General features: G+C 46.2%; 1 protein-coding gene across 7 annotated transcripts in view; it reads left to right on the plus strand.

Moving 5' to 3' along the window:
• The first annotated feature begins 1,970 nt into the window (after positions 1–1,970).
• Positions 1,971–14,058, plus strand: part of CASC3 (CASC3 exon junction complex subunit) — a 32,022-nt gene continuing 19,934 nt past the window's right edge. For 2 of the 7 annotated variants that reach the window (XM_055258190.2, XM_063628921.1), the window contains exons 1-3: positions 2,162–2,526; positions 2,951–2,978; positions 3,319–3,356. In XM_055258190.2, coding sequence (XP_055114165.1) covers positions 2,296–2,526; positions 2,951–2,978; positions 3,319–3,356 — 297 coding nt within the window. In that variant the 5' untranslated portion in view covers positions 2,162–2,295. Of the gene's footprint in view, positions 2,527–2,950; positions 2,979–3,318; positions 3,357–14,058 lie in introns of all 7 variants that reach the window. The other 5 variants (XM_055258187.2, XM_055258188.2, XM_063628918.1 and 2 more) reach the window with 5 other exon arrangements.

Below are 14,058 nucleotides of genomic sequence, written 5' to 3' on the forward strand. Positions count from 1 at the left end.
AGTTGTCACGTTTGGCCACTTGTCTAATTAGCTGAGATTGTTTGAATTTTCTTTTTTTCTTTTTTTTTTGAGACAGAGTCTCTTTGTCTCTCAGGCTGGAGTGCAGTGGCACGATCTCGGCTCACTGCAAGCTCTACCTCCCGGGTTCACGCCATTCTCCTGCCTCAGCCTCCTGAGTAGCTGAGACTACAGGCGCCCGCCACCACGCCTGGCTATTTTTTTTTAATTTTTAGTAGAGATGCGGTTTCACCGTGTTAGCCAGGATGGTCCCGATCACCTGACCTCGTGATCTGCCCGCCTCGGCCTCCCAAAGTGCTGGGATTACAGGCGTGGGCCACCGCACCCGGCCTTGAATTTTCTTTTAATCTCTGAAGGCATTCATAATTACTTCCAGTTTCATGTTATCTATAAATTTGATAAACATCAGGATCCTTAACCATGTCATTTATAAAAATTTACTCAGGAAAGGCCGGGCACGGTGGCTCACGCCTGTAATCCCAGCACTAGCACTTTGGGAGGCCGAGGTGGGCGGATCACGAGGTCAGGAGATAGAGACCATCCTGGCTAACACGGTGAAACCCTATCTCTACTAAAAACATAAAAAGTTAGTCGGGCGTGGTGGCAGGCGCCTGTAGCCCCAGCTACTCGGGAGGCTGAGGCAGGAGAATGGCGTGAACCCGGGAGGCGGAGCTTGCAGTGGACGGAGATCACCCCACTGCACTCCAGCCTGGGAGACAGAGAGAGACTCCTTCTCAAAAAAAAAAAAAAAAAAAATTTTTTTTACTCCGGAAAGAAGTCTATGCTACAGTGGCCTTTGATACATACATTATTAACGTGCACTTCTGTAGGTGCACTAAAAACTTAGCTCATGTGCTTTGTGTATCCTTATAATAGTCCAAAGAAAATACACTGATTCTAGGCCGGGCGCGGTGGCTCACGCTTGTAATCCCAGCACTTTGGGAGGCCGAGGCGGGCGGATCACGAGGTCAGGAGATCGAGACCACGGTGAAACCCCGTCTCTACTAAAAATACAAAAAATTAGCCGGGCGCGGTGGCGGGCGCCTGTAGTCCCAGCTACTCGGAGAGGCTGAGGCGGGAGAATGGCGTGAACCCGGGAGGCGGAGCTTGCAGTGAGCCGAGATTGCGCCACTGCACTCCAGCCTGGGTGACAGAGCGAGACTCCGTCTCAAAAAAAAAAAAAAAGAAAATACACTGATTCTTTTCAATGGTGACAAATGCCTTGCCAAAATCAAAGAATTTCCATAAACCTTAAGAAGGAAATAATGTCAGGATTTTGAATCAACATCTGTTTCTACTGACCATTTATTTTTAAGTAGGTTCTAAAATCCTGACAAGGGCAGTAGCTCATGCCTGTAGTCACAGCACTTTGGGAGGCTGAGAGGAAAGGATCGCTTGATCCCAGCCAGGAGACAAGCCTGGGCAAGAGCGAGACCCCATCTCTACAAAAAATAAAAAATTAGCCGGGTGTGGTAGTGTGTGCCTGTTGTCCTAACTACTAAGGAAGCTGAGGCAAGGAGGTCACCTGTGCCTAGGAGATCAAGGCTGCAGTGAGCCGCGCCACTGCCCTCCAGCCTGCGCAACAGAGTGAGACCCTGCCTCAAAAAAGCCAAAACAAAACCGATAATACTGGCATCACACCAGCCTGCACTTTGGGACAGGTGATGGCTGGGGTGGGAAGAAACGTTAAGAGGAAATGAGAACACAGAGAAAACGCTGCGACAAGTCCTCTGGCTTCACTGCAGACAACTGGTTTCTCCTTCGCCCGTTATCTTAAACCAGGCTGGTGTAGCAAATCTGACGCAGCACTACAGCTTTTAAGATTCACCTTGATTCGTGATTTTACCAAGCAAAGGAATGCAGTAAATTGACCTGCTTCAAACGTAGGTAGAAGTGAGAAATGGAAACAGAAAACCATGAAACAGCCCCAGTGTTGCAGTGACGCTGTGACAGGTTGACGCCTTCCACTCGGGAAGCCCAAGATGGCCGGGCCAGGAACCCGGGAGGCTGCTGATGTCTCAATTCCCTTCGCCCTAGGCCTGCCCAAGGGAAGTCAGGAGCCGCGCCACGCCCCCTTACATCACCGATAGACGTAATCCGGTTCGGCCGCAAACGTGCCGCAGGCCTAGGCCCCGCCCAGTGCCCCCCCACCCCCACAAGCGGGATGGCCGAGCGCCGCACGCTTAGCCCGCCGGGACTAGCTATCCAGCCTCCCAGCAGCCTCTGCGACGGGCGCGGTGCGTAAGTACCTCGCCGGCGGTAGCCGTTCTCCGTGAGATGGCGGACCGCCGGCGGCAGCGCGCTTCTCAAGACACCGAGGACGAGGAATCTGGTGCTTCGGGCTCAGACAGCGGCGGCTCCCCGTTGCGGGGAGGCGGGAGCTGCAGCGGTAGCGCCGGAGGCGGCGGCAGCGGCTCTCTGCCTTCACAGCGCGGAGGCCGAATCGGGGCCCTTCATCTGCGGCGGGTGGAGAGCGGGGGCGCCAAGAGCGCTGAGGAGTCGGAGTGTGTGAGTGCGCGCAGGCGGGGCGGGGTGGGGACCGGGCGGCGAGCCGGCCGGGGGCGGGGTGTAGGTAATGCTAGGTGTCTGTGAATTGATAGTAGATACTGGGACTTTTTTTTTTGTTTTTGAGAGAAAAGGGGAGTTATCCCAATGAGTTTGCATCCGGAGTCCAAGGGAAGAAGGAGGATTGGGGGTTTCTGGGAGGATGGCAGAGCCGCTGGGGATGGAAAGCGGATGTTTATTCAGAAATCGGGGCTGGAGGGAAGGAGACCAGACCTGCCTTGGCTACTACTTGTTAAAGATTTACCTATCTGTGTCTCCCTCTCCAACCATTTTGTGCTGAGTCTTCAGCTTTTCACCCACATTTCTTTACTGGGCTCCCCACCTCTGGAAATCACAGAACTAACCCATGTCTTTTACTTTCCTTCAGGAGAGTGAAGATGGCATTGAAGGTGATGGTGAGTAGCATCTTTTACCCCATTAGGACGAGAGTTTTTTTTTTTTAACATAAACTCAGGTCATCTGTTTCCAACAGTCGACATTCTCACACACTGTCACGGATTTAGGGCCACAGAGTGGCTTTTTGTAGCATAGTGATTAAGAGCATAGGTTTTAGCAGTATAGTCTTGAGCAAGTTACCCTCTGAGCCTGTTTCTCCTTCTGTAAGTGGGGACTATAATTTTATCCACGTTGTAGGTTGATGTCAGAATTAAATGAGACTCTTAGTCTGACATATAATAAGCAGCCAAAAAATGTTTCTGGGTTTCTTTTTTTCCACATATTTCTGTTTTATTTCAGCTGTTCTCTCGGATTATGAAAGTGCAGAAGACTCGGAAGTGAGTATGACAGGTTTTTTCCTATGGTATAGATCAGAAATGCTTTTTAAAAACGTGTACACACCTTCGTTGCAAACGTACCGTGACGTCCGTGTTTATCCTCTTGTGCATTCTTCATTTATGCTTCTGAAAAAGTGTTACAGAAGGCCTTGTTCAATTTAGACCTAGGGAAAACTTGGGGCATGCCATATCAAGCCACAGGTGTTATACTGTTAGTTGGCTTCTCTTCCTGTCTGAAGAATATAAGGTTCTAAATAAGAGAGTGAGGACATCTTGAAGTCCTCTGAACGATGTTTGACAGTTTGTTTTATGCAGTGTAGGTTGAGAAGCCAGCCAGTTGAATATTTTTTTCCAAATCTATCTGAAGACTTTGAAAGGGTAGGATTCGGAATGTTTTGTGCCAAGAGCATCCATCATTTTATAGGTGGGGATTTTTCTGTTTTTAGGATAAAGTTTCCTGTCTTTTGGATAAACTACTAGAGATGCCATCAGAATAAATGTTTGTTTCCTGGGTTGTTGAGTGGAGTCCTGAGTTCTGGTAATGGGATTATATGTAGGGGGAATTGGATGGTGGATCAAAGATTTTGTCTATACATTTTTAGAAGTGTTACTACATTTTAGAATCTGTTAAGCCCTTGAGGATGGAATAGTGAACACTATAACAAAATTCCTATCTTTAGAGATCTTACAACTTAATAAGGAAGTCAGACAAACATTCAAGCAATTGTACCACTTGCTGATAGGGGGTAGCACTGGGATAGGGCTAAGTAGGGTGTTACAGCTGGGTACTGAATCCATCTTAGGCAGTCAGGAAATATTAAAGAGTTGGCTGGGTAAAATGTGTTCTAGGCAGAGAGAACAACAGTCGAAAGCCCACAGGGGCAGGGAGCAGTGGCTCACGCCTGTAATCCCAGCACTTTGGAAGGCTGAGGCAGACGGATCACTTGAGGCCATGAGTTTGAGACCAGCCTGGCCAACATGATGAAACCCCATCTCTACTAAAAAATATAAAAATTAGCTGGGTGTGGTGATGCATGCCTGTAATCGCAGGCTGAGATACGAAAATCGTTTGATCCTAGGAGATGGAGGTGGCAGTGAGCTGAAATCATGCCACTGCACTCCTACCTGGGTAACAGAGTGAGACTCTGTCTCAAAAAATAAATAAATAAATAAATAAAAGCCCGTAGGGGTACAAAAAAAAAATAGTAATTAGAATGAATAAGATCTAAACCCAGCGTGATACCTGTAATCCCAGCACTGTGGGAGGCCAAGGTGGGCCAGTCACTTGAGGCCAGGAGGTCAAGACCATCCTGGCCAACATGGCAAAACTCCATCTCTGCTAAAAATACAAAAATTAGCAGATCATGGTCACGCATGCCTGTAATTCCAGCTACTCAAGTGGCTGAGGCAGGAGAATCCCTTGAGCCTGGGAGGTGGAGGTGGCAGTAAGCCATAATCACACCACTGTACTCCAACCTGGGCAACAGAGCAAGACTGTCTCAGAACATTTAAAAAATAAGAATGGTTAAGATCTAGAATTTCATATTTGCAACATGGTGACTACAGTCAACCAGTAACTTATTGTACACTTAAAAATAACTATTGGCTGGGCACAGTGGCTCAGGCCTGTAATCCCAGCACTTCGGGAGGCTGAGGTGGGTGGATAACGAGGTCAAGAGATCGAGACCATCCTGGCCAACATGGTGAAATCTTGTCTCTATTAAAAATACAAAAATTAGCTGGGTGTGGTTGCATGTGCCTGTAGTCCCAGCTACTCGGGAGGCTGAGGCAGGAGAATTGCTTGAATCCGGGAGGCGGAGGTTGCAGTGGACCGAAATCACACCACTGCGCTCCAGCCTGGTGACAGGGCAAGACTCCATCTCAGAAAAAAAAAAAGTATTAATAAAAGAATGTAATTGAATTGTTTGTAACAAAGAATTAATGCTTGAGGCGATCCATACTCCATTTACACTTACGTGATTATTACACATTGTATATCTATATAAAAATATCTCATGGCCCGAGTGTGGTGGCTCACACCTGTAATCCCAGCACTTTGGGAGGTCGAGGCGGGTGAATCACCTGCGGTCAGGAGTTCGAGACCAGCCTGGCCAACATGACGAAACCCATTTTCAGTCTCTATTGAAAATAAGAAAAATTAGCTAGTCGTGGTTGCAGGCGCATGTAATCCCAGCGACTCAGGAGGCTGAGGCAGGAGAATCACTTGAACCCAGGAGGTAGAGGTTGCAGTGAGCCAAGATTGTGCCATTGCACTTCATCTTGGGCAACAAGAGCAAAACTCTGTCTCAAAAAAAAAAAAAAATCTCATGTACTGCATAAATATATACCTACTGTGTACTCAACAAAAATTAAAAACTTTTTTCTTTTTTTTTTGCTTGAGATGGAGTCTTGCTCTTTAACCCAGGCAAGAGTGCAGTCAGTGGCATGATCTTGGCTCACTGCAACCTCCGCCTCCTGGGTTCAAGCGATTCTCCTGTCTCAGCTTCCCGAGTAGCTGGGATTACAGGTGCATGCCACCACGCCCAGCTAATTTTTGTATTTGTGGTAGAGATGGGGTTTTACCATGTTGGCCAGGCTGGTCATGAACTCGTGACCTTAGGTGATCCGCCCGCCTCAGCTTCCCAAAGTACCGGGATTACGGGTGGATTATGGGTGTGAGCCACTGTGCCCAGCCCTCTTTTTTTTTTTTTTTTTTAAAAAAGGCGGGGTCTCACTCTGTTGCCCAGTCACCCAGGCTGGAGTGCAGCTGTGGGATCACAGCTCACTACAGCCTCCAACTGCTGGGTTCAACCAGTCCTCCTGCCTTGACCTCCCAAAGTGCTGAGATCACAAGTATGAGCCACCATATCCAGCCAAAAAAAAAAAAAAAAAATTCCCAAATTTTTTTTTTTTTTTTTTTTGAGATGGAGTGTTGCTCTGTTACCCAGGCTGGAGTGCAATGGCTCGATCTCGGCTCACTGCAACCTCTGCCTCCTGGGTTCAAGTGATTCTCCTGCCTCAGTCTCCCGAGTAGCTGGGATTATAGGCGCATGCCACCACGCCCCCCAAATTTTTGTGTTTTTAGTAGAGACGGGGTTTCACCATGTTGGTCAAGCTGGTCTGGAACTCCCGACCTCAGGTGACCCACCTGCCTCGGCCTCCCAAGGTGCTGGGATTACAGGCATGAGCCACTGTGACCCCCATTTTTTTTTGTTTTGTTTTGTTTTTTAAGATGGAGTCTCACTCCGTTGCCAGGCTGGAGTGTGGTGGTGCAATCTCGGCTCACTTCAGCCTCCGCCCCGCCGGGTTCAAGTGATTTCTCCTGCCTGAGCCTCCCAAGTAGCTGGGACTACAGGTGCGCACCACCACGCTCAGCTAATTTTTGTATTTTTAGTAGAGACGGGGTTCCACCATGTTGGCCAGGATGGTCTCCATCTCTTGACCCTTGTGATCTACCCACCTCAGCCTCCCAAAGTGCTGGGATTACAGGCGTGAGCTACTGCGCCTGGCCCAAAATTTTTTTAAAAAGAGAAAAAGCCCAGATAGAGAAGATAGAGAGCGTTTGGGAACTTGGGAGTAGTTAGGTGTGACTGGAGCATTGTTGGGACAGGGTAGGTAGTAGAAATAAAGACAAATTGGTGAGCAGGGGCCACTAATTGGTGAGGTGGGAGGATTGCTTGAGCCTGGGAGGTGGAGGTTGCAGTGAATCAAGATTGTATCACTGTATTCCAGCCTGGGCAACAAAGCAAGATCCTGTCTCAAAAAAGAAAGTGATATGATTGGATTTATTTATTTATTTATTTAATTTTTATTTACTGTTTTTTTTTTTTTTTTTTTTTTTTTTGAGATGGAGTCTCACACTGTCAGATGCCCAGGCTGGAGTGCAGTGGTGCGATCTCGGCTCACTGCAGCCTCCACCTCCCAGGTTCAAGCGATTCTCCTGCCTCAGCCTCCCAGGTAGCCAGGTAGCTGGGACTACAGGTGCACGACACCACACCCAGCTAATTTTTTTTTTAATTTTTAGTAGAGATGGGGTTTCACCATGTTGGCAAGGCTGGTCTTGAACTCCTGACCTCAAGTGATCCACCCGTCTTGGTCTTTCAAAGTGCTGGGATTACAAGCATGAGCCACTATGCTTTGTCTGATTTAAATTTTAAAGAAGTGTTTTTCAGATCCAGAGAACACTTGCATCAGAAAATCCAATTAGCCATTCTCTACTGAAACAGACTCTTGGGAGGGGCATTGGGGACTCAGACGTTTATGTATTAAAGAATATCCCAGGTTGATACTATGTACTGTAAAATTTGAGGATTCTTTTACAGCAGTTATTTTGTCCGCAGTGAGGAGGAACAAGATCAGAGACAGAAATGCTAGATAAGAAAGCTGTTGTAGGAATCTAGTTTTAAGTAGTGAGTGTGGCATGGAATAGAGTGGTGATAGGGAAAATAGAAGTGGACAGAATTCAGAGTTACAAGTGGTTTTGGGATGGGGAATATTTGCTGCAGTACAGATGCTTTTTGATTTATGGTGTAGTTATATCCCATCCTGGTAAACTCATCATAAGTTCAGAAGTTCAAGATAACTTCTTGGCTAACTTGGAGCAGCAGCTCTCTGTTGCTATCCAGCATCTCGAGAAGTACGATTTCTTTTTTTTTTTTTCTTTTTTTAAGACAGAGTCTCACTCTGTCTCATTCTGTCTGCAGTGGCATGATCTCAGCTCACTGCAACCTCTGCCTCCCGGGTTCAAGTGATTCTCGTGCCTCAGCCTCCCGAGTAGCTGGGATTACAGGTGCACGCCACTATGCCTGGCTAATTTTTTTTGTATTTTTAGTAGAGACGGGGTTTCATCATGTTGGACAGGCTGGTCTTGAACTCTTGACCTGGTGATCCGCTTGCCTCGGCCTCCCAAAGTGCTGGGATTACAGGTGTGAGCCACGGTGCCTGGCCTCTTTTTTATTTTTAAAAAATATTTTTAATAGAGATGGGGTCTCTCTATGTTGCCCAGGCTGATCTTGAACTCCTGAACACCAGTACCGTACAGGTCCTACAGCTGTTGGTGCTTTGTTGTGCACTTACATTTTGGGTCTTGGGGGATACCTGGTAACTTACTTTGTTGCAGTGTTGTCTGAAGGTTTTGGCTTCTTTTTTATTTTTTGAGACAGAGTCTTGCTGTCGCCCAGGCTGGAGTGCAGTGGCTTTGCCTTCCAGGTTCAAGCTATTCTTGTGCCTCAGCCTCAAGAACTCCCACCTTGGCCTCCCAAAGTGCTGGGATTACATGTGTGGTGAGCCACTGCACCCAGCTGAGAAGTACAGTTTCTACTGAATGTTTATGGCTTTCATACCACAATAAAGTCAAAATTATAAGTTGAACCATCATACATCAGGGACCGTCTGTAGTCACTAGAGAATGGAAACGTTGGAAAAACTGACAGGCAATATGGAGTGTTCACTGAGTTTTGGGGATTGTGAATTTATAGCAGCTTACCATTCTATATGTAAGGGAGTTTGGATGTTATTCTAATGGCAAGGAAAGAACCACTGAAGGCTTAAATGTGGAGGATGAATTGTGGGTGAGGCACAAAGGAAGACGAGAGGCAGAAGAGCTGTTTAGAGGTTGTTAGGATAGTCCAAGGAGCATGACGATGGTGCCCCTAAAGAAGGTTCATGCTTGTGGGAATGGCAAGATGTGGACAGATTAGAGAGAGATTCTAGTGTTACTAACAACCCCTTCATTGATTGAATGTGGAACCTGAATTAAGGAGTCAAAGGAGGCCAGGTACTGTGGCTCATGCCTGTAATCACAGCACTTTGGGAGGCTGAGGCAGGTGGATTGCTTGAGCCCGGGATCTTGAGACCCACCTGGGCAACATGGAAAAATCCTGTCTCTACAAAAGAAAAGTAGAAAAAAAAATTATCCGGTCTTGGTGGCGCAGGCCTGTGGTCCCAGCTACTGAGGAGGTTCAGGCAGGAGGATCATCTAAGCCCGGGGAGGTCAAAGCTGTAGAGCTGTGATCATGCCACAGCACTCCAGTCTGGACAACAAAGTGAGACCCTGACTCAGAAAAAGAAAAAGGAGTCAAAGGAATGTGCAGGTTGATGAATGGTGTTGAATGGTGTTAACTGTTAAGGAAGGGACAGCAGGAGAAGAGTTCTGGAAGGACAGTGGTGGGTTAGGTTTTGGATGTTTTGAGATCGAGAAGGTGTGGGACTTTTAGGTGGTGATATTTGGTAAATAGTTTTTGATTCCTAATTGCTCATACCTTTCTGAGTTTTCATTTCATTTTTGAGTTTTTCCAATTCTGATTGATGTTCTTTTATGCCTTATATAATTTTCTTAATGTCTTTTTAGCTCATTTTGAAATAGAAGTTGCAATTTTGATATGATATGCGGATGTCTTTCTGGCATGCTTTCATTGTCTGTAGGAATGCTATTATTTTTTCTTATAACTTTATATGGGATTTAACTTCAATGTTTTCTGTTCATTTTTATGTAAAATTAGTTTTCCTGGTCTTTTAGAAGGAAGCATGATTTAGAGTAGCTTTTTCTAACTTCACAGAGCTTCTTCTGTTGTTTTTCTGTGGTGGTGAGAAATATGGTGGCTTGCTTTCTGAGATTTGTTGCTTTTGTTCCCTTTCCCAGCTTGTTCTGGACCATCCCCGTCCTACTGAATTTGGTCCTGCTCTCAACAGTTTCTCTTCTAGGAACTCCCTTCTAGGGACAGTGTAGGGCCCTGTCCCTAGAAGGAAGCCCTGGCAGCCAGGTCAGCTTCATCCCTTCAGACTTTATTTTTTTATTTTATTTATTTTTTTTTTTTGAGACAGAGTCTCACTCTGTCACCCAGGCTGGAGTGCAGTGGCACAATCTCAGCTCACTGCAACCTCTGTCTCCCGGATTCAAGTGATTCTCCTGCCTTAGCCTCCCAAGTAGCTGGGACCTCGTGTGCCACCATGCCCAGCTAATTTTTGTATTTTTAGTAGAGATGAGGTTTCACCATGTTTTCCAGGCTGGTCTCGAACTCCTGACTCAGATGATCCACCCACCTCGGCCTCCCAAAGTGATGGGATTTACAGGCATGAGCCACCCTGCCTGGCCCCCTTGCTAGTTTTAAATGCTGTTCTCAGTTTTGACTGTTGTGCTTCCCCTTGATTGCCTGTTGGTTATTTCAGTGTTCTCCTGTTCTCAGGTCCATTTGCTTTCTCTCTGCTTTCTCCTGCGTGGACACCAGTACTGTACAGGTCCTACAGCTGTTGGTGCTTTATTATGCACTTACATTTTGGGTCTTGGGGGATACCTGGTAACTTTGTTGCAGTGTTGTCTGAAGGTTTTGGCTTTTTTATTTTTTGAGACAGAGTCTTGCTGTCGCCCAGGCTGGAGTGTGGTGGCTTTGCCTTCCAGGTTCAAGCTATTCTTGTGCCTCAGCCTCCTGCGTAGCTGGGATTACAGGTGTGTGCCACCATGCCTGGCTAATTTTTGTATTTTTAGTAGAGACACGGTTTTACCATGTTGGCCAGGCTGGTCTTGAACTCCTGACCTCAGGTGATCCACCCACCTTGGCTTCCCAAAGTGTTGGGATTACGGGCGTGAGCCACTATGTCTGGCCAGGGTTTCGGTTTGGGTCTTGATTTTGCTGTCCAGAGCTCTCATTCCATGTGGAGATTTGAAGAGAGATAAACTGTGCCACTGCCATTTTCTGAGAGTCTTCCAAGAATTCTTTTTATGTTTTTGGCAAATGGGTCTCCTTATTTTCCCAAGCTGGGCTTGAACCTGAACTTACAATCCTCCCACATCAGCCATCAGTTTCTTGAATAGCTGAGACAATAGGTTCATGCCACTGTGCATGGCCAAAAAAACTTGTTAAAGAAATCTGACTGAGGGAAGGCTAAAGAGATGGTAGTTGGAGAGGTAGCTTTGAGATCAAGAGGTGATTTGGTTGTTTTTTAAAAAGTTAGGAGAGTATCAAATAAGGTCAAAGAAAAGATAAGAAAGGGGGGAAAAAAGAGAGGGAATAGATAATAATATTGAGTACTGATATTTTTCACTGAATATATGACAAGTAGGAACCAGACAAGACAAGCATCTTCCACTGTAATTACAGAGAAGTGGGAAGGAAAGGTATGTGCAAAGGAAGATTAGAAAGGAGGCAAAAGCCGGGTGCGGTGGCTCACGCCTGTAATCCCAGCACTTTGGGAGGCCGAGGTGGGCGGATCACGAGGTCAGGAGATCAAGACCATCCTGGCTAACATGGTGAAACCCCGTCTCTACTAAAAATACAAAAAATTAGCCGGGCATGGTGGCAGGCACTCGAGCCTGGGCGACAAAGCGAGACTCCGTCTCAAAAAAAAAAAAAAAAAAAAAAAAAGGAAAAAAAAAGAGGGAATAGATAATAATAGTAAGTACTGGTATTCTTGACTGAGTACATTACAAGATGTAGGAACCAGACAAGAGAAGTATCTTCCATTGTAATTACAGAGAAGTGGGAAGGAAAGGTATGTGCAAAGGAAGTTAGCGTTCCCTTCTGTGTTTTGTTTTTGTGAAATAGAAGGATAGAGCAGGACAGGCATGGTGGCTTACACTTGTAAGCCAAGCACTTTGGGAGGCCAAGGCAGGAGGATTGCTTGAGCCCAGGAATTTGAGACCAATCTGGGCAACAAAGTGAGACCCTCTCTCTACCAAAAATCAACCTGGTGCAGTGATGTGTGCTTACGTCCCAGCTACTTGGGAGCTTAGAGTGGGAGGATCCCTTGAGCCCAGGCGGTCGAGGCCACAGCAAGCTATGATTGCACCACTGCACTCCAGCCTGAGTAACAGTGTGATACTCTTGAAAAAAACAAAAGAATGACATCTCTTTCAAAAAGAGTGTGTGCGTGTGTGTGTGTGCGTGTGTGTGTGTGTGTGTGTGTGTGTGTGTGTGTGTTTAACCCCCTTTGGCAATGGAGTAGTCTGTTGTAGGCCTGGAGAAAGCAGACATTTGAATTGGTCCAGTTCCAGGCATATGGGAGTGGCAAGAGAATTGGGATGTTACTAGTCGTGATTGAAATGAATGAGCTATGGAGTCTAGAGAGAGAAGAAAGTGAATGTGAGAAAGGACTGATAGGCAGAAGTTAGAAGGATCAAGGGAATGGATGCATTAAGAAATTAGAGACGAGACAGTAAGGAAAGAACTAGGAATAAGAGGCAATTTTTTAAAAAACTGCCTTATGTGGCAAGGTGCCAAGGCTCATGCCTGTAATCCCAGTACTTTGGGAGGCTAAGGCGGGTGGATCACGAGGTCAGGAGATCGAGATCATCTTGGCTAACACGGTGAAACCCGGTCTCTACTAAAAATACAAAAAACTTAGCCAGGTGTGGTGGCAGGCACCTGTAGTCCCAGCCACTCGGGAGGCTGAGGCAGGAGAATGGTGTGAACCTGGGAGGCGGAGCTTGCAATGAGCCAAGATCACGCCACTGCACTCCAGCCTGGGCAACAGAGCGAGACTCCCTCTCAAAAAAAAAAAGAGAAAAAGAAAAAAAAACTGCTTTATTGAGATACAATTCACAGAACATACAGTTCATTTATTTATAAAGTGCATAATTTAGCCAGGTGCGTGCCTGTACTGAGCTACTCAGCAGGCTGAGGCAGGAGGAATGGTTGGCCCAGGAGTTCGAGACCAGCCTGGGCAACATAGTGAGACCTCATCTCTTTTTATTTATTTGTTTGTTTGTCTGTTTTTGAGACAGAGTCTTGCCCTGTCACCCAGTCTGGAGTGCAGTGGCATAATCTTGGCTCACTGCAACTTGACCCTCTGGGGTTCAAGTGATTCTCGTTCATCAGCCTCCCGGATATCTGGGGCTACAGGTATGTGCCATATGCCTGCCTAATTTTTAGTATTTTTAGTAGAGATGGAATTTTGTCATTTTGGCCAGGCTGGTCTCAAACTCCTAGCCTCAAGTGATCTACACACCTCAGCTTCCCAAAGTGCTGGGATTACAGGCGTAAGTCACCACGCCTGGCCCGTAAGACCTTATCTCTATAAAAAATAAAAAATTTAGCCAGGCTTGGTGGTGTGCACCTGTAGTCCCAGCTACTTGGTAAGCTGAGGCAGGAGAATTGTTTGAGCCCAGGAGGTCAAGGCTGCAGGGAGCTGTGATCACGCCACTACAGTCCAGCTTGAGTAGCAGAGTGAGACCTTCATCTCAAAAAAAAAAAAAAAAAGAAAGAAAGGAAGAAACCCAGTTCTCCCATCCTTCCCGTAGCCTTTAGCAACCTCAAATCTACTTTCTGTCTCTGTTGATTTTTCTATTCTGGCCTTTCATATGAATGGAATTATGTAATATGTAGATTTATGTGTCTGGCCTCTTTGAGTATAATGTTTTCATCTGACTTGTAGCATGTATCAGTACTTCATTCCTTCTTTCTGCCTCCCCACCCCAGCTTTATTGAGGTATAACTCACAAATAAAAATTGTATACATTTAACGTACAGTGTGGTGTCTTGATATATGTGTACATTGTGGAGTACCACAGTTAAGCTAATTAGCGTATCTGTCACGTCACATAGTTAACCTTTTTGTGTGTGTGTGATGAGAACACTGAAGAGCTACTCTCTCAGCACATTTCAAGTTTACAATATATTATTTATTTTTATTTTACATGGTTTCAAAAGAGAACCTTTGTCACCCAAGCTGGAGTTCAGTGATGCAGTTATAGCTCACTGCAACCTCA

Source organism: Symphalangus syndactylus, chromosome 20 (assembly GCF_028878055.3).
Source record: "Symphalangus syndactylus isolate Jambi chromosome 20, NHGRI_mSymSyn1-v2.1_pri, whole genome shotgun sequence".
NCBI classification, from domain to species: Eukaryota; Metazoa; Chordata; class Mammalia; order Primates; family Hylobatidae; genus Symphalangus; species Symphalangus syndactylus.